This window comes from Oncorhynchus mykiss, chromosome 1 (genome assembly GCF_057628025.1).
Source record: "Oncorhynchus mykiss isolate SJ-2025 chromosome 1, ASM5762802v1, whole genome shotgun sequence".
NCBI lineage: Eukaryota > Metazoa > Chordata > Actinopteri > Salmoniformes > Salmonidae > Oncorhynchus > Oncorhynchus mykiss.
Genome location: NC_143022.1, coordinates 63,648,050 through 63,658,910, shown reverse-complemented (window position 1 = coordinate 63,658,910; position 10,861 = coordinate 63,648,050). Strand labels below are relative to the sequence as shown.

The 10,861-nt window shown below is 46.4% G+C and overlaps 1 protein-coding gene across 1 annotated transcript in view; it reads left to right on the top strand.

The window, feature by feature from the left end:
• The first annotated feature begins 719 nt into the window (after positions 1-719).
• LOC110526097 (anthrax toxin receptor 1) overlaps positions 720-10,861 on the top strand; it is a 65,191-nt gene continuing 55,049 nt past the window's right edge. Inside the window, exons 1-9 of the mRNA XM_021606720.3 lie at positions 720-1,424; positions 4,581-4,652; positions 4,793-4,864; positions 5,050-5,131; positions 5,235-5,265; positions 5,407-5,480; positions 9,224-9,292; positions 9,471-9,551; positions 9,773-9,833. Coding sequence (XP_021462395.2) covers positions 1,267-1,424; positions 4,581-4,652; positions 4,793-4,864; positions 5,050-5,131; positions 5,235-5,265; positions 5,407-5,480; positions 9,224-9,292; positions 9,471-9,551; positions 9,773-9,833 — 700 coding nt within the window. The 5' untranslated portion in view covers positions 720-1,266. The remainder of the gene's footprint in view (positions 1,425-4,580; positions 4,653-4,792; positions 4,865-5,049; positions 5,132-5,234; positions 5,266-5,406; positions 5,481-9,223; positions 9,293-9,470; positions 9,552-9,772; positions 9,834-10,861) is intronic.

Here is a 10,861-nt window from a genome sequence, read left to right as displayed (position 1 = left end):
CCAGTTTAATTTGATGAATAATGCATTTGCCCAGTGGCTAGGCCGGATCAGATGGCATTTAGTAAGCTAATGCTCAATTTTACATTTAGCCCCTGCAAATTAACCAGTATCATGTCGTTATTATCACCTCAGCGAGAGAGCGAGAGCTAATGCATTTCCTGAAACTCAAATACATTTACTACCAATCACTTTTTAGTTGATGTCATACATTCGTTGAAATATGATGCGTAGGGACATTTATAAATTGTATGAAATATTGTATGAAATATGTATTTCTTTACTTTTTGCATCCACACCTCTACAATCCAGTCAATTCAGCATCCTTGTTTTATCAGACATTTTGGCTGAATCATATTGAGTAGACTTCTGAAGAACAGCGTTTCACCGGAAAGATGTTCTCTCTAACTAAACAACAAGATGTCAGGACACCTCTCCTCCGATACTCGATTCACCCTTACACTAATTGGTAGTTGGCATAAATTAAATCTGTGCCCGGGGGTGTGTGCGCCTCGCCACCGCCGCTAACTGGTATGCCCTCATCTGATGCGCTCGAAATCCAGACGTGGGGTGGAGAAAGAATTACAAAACATATATATATTTTTTTACAAGTAATTGCATTTTTAAATAACTTTATGTAAATGCAACTTTTAACAAGCATAACAATCCATATTGTGCTGTTTCAATCTTAAACAAATTGTTTTGCCGTCCATTTCCATTGCGCCATAATCTCAAAGCACAGCCTATACAGCAACTAAAACGTCTGGATCTCAAATTGAACTTTTTATGCACGGCAATGCATTTTTAAAGTCCACATCTCTCATCATCCGTCATGTTTTTGTAGGGTGGGGAGAAAGAGGCACTTTCTTGTGCATAGTGAAATGTGAGTTGTTTCCTATATCTTTGTTGCCTATTTAACTTCCCAACCTATTATAGGGCTATCGGGATATTCATTATGATGATTTTTATCCCGGAAATGGGAAGTATTCTGGCTGATTGGTGCCTGTCTAAGAAATCTTGAGCTGAGTCCTGTCCTCCACAACACCACCAGGAGCTGCTTGAGGCGAGAAATCCGGAGTGAAGAGGGACTTGGGACTGACGGCTGTTTATCGCGTCACCGTGGACTACCGATCAAATGACCACCATATCGAAATTTGCGCACCGTTACATTGTCCTGGAGTGAATCATTATCATCAAGACTATAATGTGAGAGACATTTCGGACTCGGTGATGTTTTGAGGTGTTAGTCTACACAGCTGTCCGGGAAAGATGGCGAGAGCTGCCATTAGCGTGTCTATAGCCGTGGTGTTTTTGGGATTAGCGATTTTTACTGTCAAACTTCCCTCCGTAAAAGGAGAGATGCAAGAAGAACAGCAGGAGGAGAGGTCCTGTCAAGGTGCCTTCGATTTATACTTTGTCCTCGACAAGTAAGTGTCCGTTTTCATTTATGACTTGTTACTTTCTCCTCACTGCACATCTACTTGCAACCCGCCCAGTTATTTGTCAAACTGACTGCTGCGAGAAGCAGCGCGCCGGTCTCCCAATTCTTTCTCTCATATCTTCAAAACCGCCCTGACAAGCAAGCTATGCCACCAGTAACTTTTTCTGCTATTATATTTTTACTCAAATTATGCTACATTTTTAGGTCTTTACTTGTGTGTGGTCTTAGATTCATTTGATTGAATAGGAGTGTCTGTCATTAACTTCATGTGGTCATTCGATTGTGTAGCCTGTTTTGATTTAAACACCTCGTTCATTGTGATAAATGCATAGTCCTCCCCTCCAGCCCACTGAAAGCTTCTGGGGCAAACAGTTGTTCTCCCCCAGGGGATAGGCAGGGCAGGCAGGATGCAGGGATTGAGTTACAGACTGATGACGCCAGTAGACACTGTTGCAGCTGCCAGGCAGACCATAGGAAGCTATCCCTCTAGACACTGATCTGAGGTCAGCGTGGTGCTTTCCCCCAATGGTTAAGGATAGGATATGGGGAGGGCAGAACTTCTCATAGGCACAGAACATCAGAGTGAATGGTTCACTGGCAGACAGACAGTGAAAACCTTGAAGAGTAATGGTATTTTTAAAGAATATATCACCCCTGAGGTGTACAGCAGCTGTATTCCCGACTGCACAAAGACCTACTGTTAGAGGCTGTGTTAAAGTCTTCAGTACGGTATCCTCTCTCTCATCTTGCTATTGTTTCTTGGCTGCTGTTGGGCTTTTGGATGCGAGCACTGTGCAGTAACAAGGTAGAATTAGGTGGCGTTTAACACAGCTTACTGATGTCTAACAAACTAGCAGTAACGGTTGACAAATTGTGTAACATGTCAATAAAACATGCGTTTATGAATTATCTATTAATGGCTTATACATGATTATGACGTGTTACAGACTAATGTTATGTCCTGTGACTATAGGGCCCAGAGTTTCGCCTGGCCAGGTCATTTTCAGGAAAACCTCCTGGCCCTACCTACAACGGCTGCTACTCGTTCAGAATAGGCCAATCCCCGCTACTGGAATGCCATGGACGATAGTCATCATAACAGCAGTAGGCTACTCTGTCTGTGTGATCGCTCCAGTTCCAGAGCAGAGGCTCGGGCCGTCTAACCTCGCAACATTTCTGATACAGATCAGAGAGGCGAGGAGAGGTTATAGAGGAGGACGCAGAATAGGCCGGCATGTCTGAACACGCCGAGAACTCTGAAAACAGCAGTCATCATAAGGTGCTAGGCTAAACTGGCAATGTGTTGTACATGAGCAATTTTCTCCCACTGAAACCGAGAGAGGTCTTGAATATAGGTAGTGTATAGACTTCCAGTCAATTTAACAGGTGTACATTTTACATTTACGTCAGACTTACACGATCAACTAAGGTTATGTACCTTGCTCAATGGCACATCGGCCGATTTTTCACCTTTGTCGGCTCGGGGATTCAAACCAGTGACCTTTCGTTTACTGACCCAACGCTCTCAACTGCTAGGTTACCTACCACCCCACAGGGTGTACAACACTGGTATTCATCACAAAGAATAAGTGTGAGAACAGACATTTGTCTGTGTAAAACTTGTGTTAGCTCCCCGACAGTCTTGTGACATACAATTGACCCAAGTTCAAACCCCAGTTAGTCACGTCCTCAGCATCACATCAGGCTAGCTGCAGTTCCTCACACTGTGTTTCAGTGTTGATCAACATTTTTATATCTTTCCCCTGTTGTGCCTTTTTTAAAAACCTTTTCTATTGTTGTGCCACTCCGAACATCTGTTAGTCAGCCTTCACACGTTACCCTTTAATCCTGAAAGTTTAAAACACGCCTGAGGTGGCTGAGCTGCCACGCATGGCCATGCCTCACTCACACACACACACACACACACACACACACTCACACACACACATCACCAAGCCTCTGGTACAGTGTCTCCACGTTGTTGTCTGGCTGTCTGGGGTTTTTAAATGCCAAGCAGTGACCTCCGAATAATCCTCAAGTATTAAAGTGTTTTAACTGTCTGTGATGTGTAGAAAGGCCTTGATTTGGTCCTGTTTAGGATCCTTTATGTTTCTGGGCCCAGCACCTAAGTATTCTGTGATGTGTGTATTACAATGTCACTTTCCAGTTATATACACAGCATAGCAGAGGAACAGACTTAAAAGGAGTCCCAGACAGTCGGCATATTTGAGTTTACACACACACGCACGCACGCACACACGAATCGTTTACATGAAATGACTCCCATCATTGACTGAGATTATATATCTTTATGTAATGTCTGATGTAGACATACTTATGAAAGCGCTTGTACTGCTCTTAGAGGTTATAATTAGTGTGGTTGGTGAAATACATACAGACACACTGAACACAGCTAGAGACATAACGAGATGGAGTTTCAACATGAAGTTTATGCCAATATGCCAAGAGGCAGCAATGTGTTAACGCACACGCACGCACACACACACACACACACACACACACACACACACACACACACACACACACACACACACACACACACACACTCAAAGTCTCTCTATTTATAACTTCCCCCCCCCCATTTATCCTCCCCCCCCCCCCCCCCCCACACACACTGCAGAGGTGAGCCCTGTGTCCCTCCGTTGTTCATACAGCAGCCTTTTCACTCCCCGGACCCCCAACCTGTTATTAGGTTTGCCCTGCTCACCAGGACCATCTGTTCCCCCTCACACAGACAGCCATTGTGGGGGAGGAGACAAGGGGAGGAGAGAGGGAGGACACCCCACTTTCCCTGCTGGAACATCTAGCCCCCAGCCTCCTGGCATTATTAGCATTTAGCATCAGCATTATTACCAGCAATTAGCCCTCATTAGCATTATTAGCGTTAGCCCCCTGGGAAATGAGCTCATCCAACTGGCTGCTGTTGAATCCTGGTTGTTAGCGCTCTGCAATTCCAAAGTTGTGTAGCTTACGTACGCTACACTTACAAGCAAACTTTCTTTCTTCACTTATACCATAGGCTTTACACCCGTACGTGGTGGTGCAGTTGTTTAAGCGTTGCGCACAGAGAAATGTGGCAAATGGACATTGCTATAGTGTTAGTTTTGTTTTGTTCCTTCAGATCTGGCAGTGTCAAACACCACTGGATAGAGATCTACTCCTTCGTGGAGCAGCTGGCTGAGAAGTTCCTCAGGTAGGATCTTTCATGCTGTAGTACAGCTTGCCTCTTTAGCTGCGTCTCTGTGGTCTCAAATGGCTCCCTTTCCTTGTGTCCTCTCCTGCACTTGCATAAAGAAGCCTCTGACAGGACTGTTTAACCCCGTCTGTCTACAGCCCCATGTTACGGATGTCCTTCATCGTCTTCTCCACTAGAGGAACCACCATCATGAAACTGACAGAGAGCAGGTATTGAGTTACACACCGTCATACAGTCACACTTTCGTCTGTCAATACTTTACCTGTCAAATCCCTCCAGGGGGATCTCTCTCTCTCTCTCAGTGTATCTTACCGCTGTGTGTCCCTTAGTGTTCTTATTCTTCCCCCACTGTATTTGATCAGCTGTCATTCCTCTCCTCTCCTCCCCTTCACAGGGAGTCCATTAACAGAGGTCTAACCACGCTGAGGAGGGAGGCGCCAGGAGGAGACACCTTCATGAACCTTGGCCTGGAGAAGGTAATACTATCGCCCTTCGATATATCACCTCTCACTAACTAGCTCATAGTATCCATACTGTTTTAATGCTTGACATCGATACTCTATCGTTCCATTTTTGTAGGCCAACGAACAGATACACTATGAGAACCATGGTAAGTGTCTGTGTGCTGTGCTGAGCACGTGTGTTTTGTATGGGTATGTGTTATACAGATTTCTGCAGACATGGCTCTGTTAGTATGTATTTGTATGCACAGGCTGGTATTAAGGAAATATGATGTTTTCTGCTTTTAAAGGGACAGCCAGTGTGATCATTGCACTGACTGATGGAGAACTGAATGAGTGGCAGTTTGCTACTGCACAACGAGAGGTGAGTACACACACCAGAGACAGCACTTGCAATTCAAGTCAAAATTGTGTTTTTTTTTGCAGGCACCCAGGATGTCGGGAGAGATCTTAAATTGTCCACTAGGAGCAAAAACAATTATAATCTAAATAAGTACCCAGAATTGGGTTTGAACACACAGTATATGGAGTGGGGGCTCACTGCTTAGACCACTGCACCATCCGTCCACAATGAGTTAGCAAGGCGAGTCTTAGTTAATAGCTCAAATTAACCGTATGGTTGTTCTTCTGTTTTAACCTTATCTCAAACCTTAATCCTTAACCAATCTGAATTAATGCCTGAAGTTAATTAACCCGATCCCAAACCTTAAACCTTAACCAATCTGAATTAATGCCTGAAGTTAATTAACCCGATCTCAAACCTTATGTCACGGTTTTCTGTAAGAGAAGGAGAGTCGGACCAAAATGCAGCGTGTCGATTGCGATTCATGTTTAATGAAAAAAACACACTAAACAATAAACGTAACGAAAACCGAAACAGCCTATACTTGTGTACATACACACAGAACAAGGACATCAAGACACCAAGGACAATCACCCACAAAACCCAACACCAAACAGGCTACCTAAATATGGTTCCTAATCAGAGACAATGACGAACACCTGCCTCTGATTGAGAACCATATCAGGCCAAACATAGAACTAGACAAACTAGACATGAAACATAGAATGCCCACTCAGCTCACACCCTGACCAACCAAAACATAGAAATATACAAAGTAAACTATGGTCAGGGTGTGACAGTACACCCCCCCCCCCCCCAAGGTGCGGACTCCGGCCGCAAAACCTGAACCTATAGGGGAGGGTCTGGGTGGGCATCTATCCGCGGTGGCGGCTCTGGTGCTGGACGTGGCCCCCACTTCACCTTAGTCTTCCCCCACCCTATCCTCTTCCGTGGCCTCCTCACCATGGCAACTCTTCTCAATGGACAGAGGGGCGGAAGCTCTGGACAGAGGGGCGGCAGCTCCTGGCTGACTGGCGACCCCTGGTCGACTGGCAGATCTGGAAGAGTCTGGTCGACTGGCAGATCTGGAAGAGTCTGGTCGACTGGCAGATCTGGAAGAGTCTGGTCGACTGGCAGATCTGGAAGAGTCTGGTCGACTGGCAGATCTGGAAGAGTCTGGTCGACTGGCAGATCTGGTCGACTGGCAGATCTGGAAGAGTCTGGTCGACTGGCAGATCTGGAAGCTCCATGCTGACTGGCTGCTCCATGCTGACTGGCAGCTCTGGCTGCTCCATGCTGACTGGCTGCTCTGGCTGCTCCATGCTGACTGGCTGCTCCATGCTGACTGGCTGATCTGGCTGCCCTGGCTGCTCCATGCTGACTGGTGGCCCTGGCTGCTCCATGCTGACTGGCGGCCCTGGCTGCTCCATGCTGACTGGCGGCCCTGGCTGCTCCATGCTAACTGGCGGCTCCTTGCAGACTGGCGGCTCTGGCGGCTCCTTGCAGACTGGCGGCTCTGGCGGCTCCTTGCAGACTGGCAGCTCTGGCGGCTCCTTGCAGACTGGCAGCTCTGGCGGCTCCTTGCAGACTGGCAGCTCTATGCAGACTAGCAGCTCCTTGCAGACTGGCAGCTCCTTGCAGACTGGCAGCTCCTTGCAGACTGGCAGTTCTGAACAGGCGGGAGACTCCGGCAGCGCTGTAGAGGAGGAAGGCTCTAACAGCGCTAGACAGGCGGGAGACTCCGGCAGCGCTGAAGAGGAGGAAGGCTCTGGCAGCGCTGGACAGGCGAGGCGCACTGTAGGCCTGATGCGTGGTGCTGGCACTGGTGGTACTGGGCCGAGGACACGCACAGGAAGCCTGGTGCGGGGCGGGAGACTCCGGCAGCGCTGTAGAGGAGGAAGGCTCTAACAGCGCTAGACAGGCGGGAGACTCCGGCAGCGCTGAAGAGGAGGAAGGCTCTGGCAGCGCTGGACAGGCGAGGCGCACTGTAGGCCTGATGCGTGGTGCTGGCACTGGTGGTACTGGGCCGAGGACACGCACAGGAAGCCTGGTGCTGCTACCGGAGGGCTGGGGTGTGGAGGTGGTACTGGAAAGACCGGACCGTGCAGGCGCACTGGAGCTCTTGAGCACCGAGCCTGCCCAACCTTACCCGGTTGAATGCTCACGGTCGCCCTGCCAGTGCGGCGAGGTGGAATAGCCCGCACTGGGCTATGCAGGCGAACCGGAGACACCGAGCGCAAGGCTGGTGCCATGTAAGCCGGCCCAAGGAGACGCACTGGAGACCAGATGCGTAGAGCCGGCTTCATGGCACTTGGCTCGATGCTCACTCTAGCCCGGCTGATACGCGGAGCTGGAATGTACCGCACCGGGCTATGCACCCGCACTGGAGACACCGTGCGCACCACAGCATAACACGGTGCCTGCCCGGTCTCTCTAGCCCCCCGGTAAGCACAGGGAGTTTGCGCAGGTCTCCTACCTGGCGTAGCCATACTCCCTGTTAGCCCCCCCAAGAAATTTTTGGGGCTGCCTCTCGGGCTTCCTTGCCAGCCGTGTTCCCTCATATCGCTGGCTCCTCTCTCCGGCTGCCTCTGCTCTCCTAGCTGCCTCCACCTGTTCCCACGGAAGGCAATCCTTTCCCGCCAGGATCTCCTCCCATGTGTAGCAACCCTTGCCGTCCAACACATCGTCCCAAGTCCATTCCTCTTTGCGCCGCTGTTGCCTGTCACCACGCCGCTTGGTCCTGTTGTGGTGGGTGATTCTGTCACGGTTTTCTGTAAGAGAAGGAGAGTCGGACCAAAATGCAGCGTGTCGATTGCGATTCATGTTTAATGAAAAAAAACACACTAAACACAAACACTACAAAACAATAAACGTAACGAAAACCAAAACAGCCTATACTTGTGTACATACACACAGAACAAGGACACTAAGGACAATCACCCACAAAACCCAACACCAAACAGGCTACCTAAATATGGTTCCCAATCAGAGACAATGACGAACACCTGCCTCTGATTGAGAACCATATCAGGCCAAACATAAAACTAGACAAACTAGACATGAAACATAGAATGCCCACTCAGCTCACACCCTGACCAACCAAAACATAGAAATATACAAAGTAAACTATGGTCAGGGTGTGACACCTTAATCCTTAACCAATCTGAATTAATGCCTGAAGTTAATTAACCCGATCTCAAACCTTAAACCTTAATCCTTAACCAATCTGAATTAATGCCTGAAGTTAATTAACCCGATCCCAAACCTTAATCCTTAACTTAATCAATCAGAATGAATGCCTGAATTGTTAACCAATCGAAATGAATGACTGAGGTTAACCTTGGAGTTGTTTCAGTATCCCAAACCGTAACCCCTAACTTAACCTAGTCAGTATTAATGTCTTAACTTGTTTCTTTGTGCCTAATATGCCTAAAACTTCTGGAGCTCATGCAGGACCTATATCCACTAAATACAATACAAGGGAAACGAAGTACAATTACCATCAAATAGGCTTGGGTTTTGCTAAGGCGTTGTGGACGGGGGTACTGGCTGTGCATAATCCATGAGCTCCAGCTCTGAGGGTTGTGTTTTTTTTTAACTTAAAATTTTTATATTTCATTCCAAACACGTCAAAATATTTTGACGTTTGGAGCAACATGCACACACAGTTTGACACTTCATAACGAGAGGTCAGTAGCGTCCTACTATAAAATCAAAGTTGCCATTAACAGATTGTCAAAACGGTGTGTGTTTTCTCCATGCAGGCGCAGAGGGCACGGTCGCTTGGAGCCATAGTTTACTGTGTGGGCGTCAAAGAGTTTAATGAGACGCAGGTAACTGACACTCATAAATACACACTCAATAGTCCATTCTGTGATCATCTGCAATGCAACAAGTTTATCTCCTCTCTGTGTGTGTGTGTGTGTGTGTGTGTGTGTGTGTGTGTGTGTGTGTGTGTGTGTGTGTGTGTGTGTGTGTGTGTGTGTGTGTGTGTGTGTGTGTGTCCTATAGCTGGCTACCATAGCAGACACCCTGGAGCATGTGTTCCCTGTCTGGGGGGGTTTCCAAGCCCTCAGGGGCATCATCAACTCGGTACGTATGGTATTTATGCCAGAATCAAAGGATAGTTTTTGGTACTTCAAGGAATTCAACACCATATTAATGGTTCAGTGGTCCATAGAAATAAGTGTATCTATCAGGTTATAGTTGTCGAATAACTATTTTACCATGTATTTTCTCAGTAGATAGAGTCCCAGATATACAGTATGTCTTGCCCACAACAACAAAATGTCTTCTGTGTTTTCATCTCTCAGATCATTAAGAAGTCCTGCATTGAGATTCTAGCTGCTGAACCGTCCAGTGTGTGTGCAGGAGGTAAGAGCTGGTCGTACCAAAGTTGGGTTACACTTCTTATGAATACCCTCTTCATAATGCATTATAGATGCGTTTGAATTGCCCCATGAGCTATGCACAATGGATCTTTTGCTGTCAAACTGGGCTGAAAATATTAGTTCTGCTACCGAGTCTCTTAGGAAAAACTTTAAAGACCAGATTAAGCCAACTCGTGGATTCAAATAAATACAGTGACTTCAGAAAGTATTCATACCCCTTGACTTATTCCATATTTTGTCGTGTTGCAGCCTTAATTCAGAATAGATTCAATTTATTATTAAAAAAAAACACATTTCTTAAAAAATGTATTCAGAAATATCTAATTTAGATTTCACACCTGTGAGTCAATAGATGTTAGAATCATCTTTGGCAGCAATTACAGCTGTGAGTCTTCGTGGGTAAGTTTCTAAGAGCTTTTCATAACCACATTGTACAATATTTGCACATGATTCTTTTTAAATTTCTTCAAGCTCTGTCAGGTTGGTTGTTGATCATCGCTAGACAGCCATTTTCAAGTCTTGCCATTGATTTTCAAGCCAATTTAATTCAAAACTAGGCCACTAAGGAACATTCACTGTCAGCTTGGTAAGGAACTCCAGGATATATTTGGCCTTGTGTTTTAAGTTATTGTCCTGCTGAAAGGTGAATTTGTCTCCCAGTGTCTGTTGTGAAGCAGACTGAACCAGGTTTTCCTCTAGGATTTTGCCTGTGCTGAGCTCTATTATGTTTCTTTTTATCCTAAAAAAAACTCCCAGGCCTTGCCGATGACAAGCATACCCATAACTTGATGCAGCCACCACCATGCTTGAAAATATGAAGAGTGGTACTCAGTGATGTGTTGTGTTGGATTTGCCCCAAACATAACGCTTTGTATTCAGGACATAAAGTTTATTTCTTTGGCACATTTTTTGCAGTTTTAATTGAGTGCCTTATTGCAAACAAGATTCTGTACATGCTACCTCCATTTCACTCTGTCATTTAGGTTAGTATGGTGGAGTAACTACAATGTT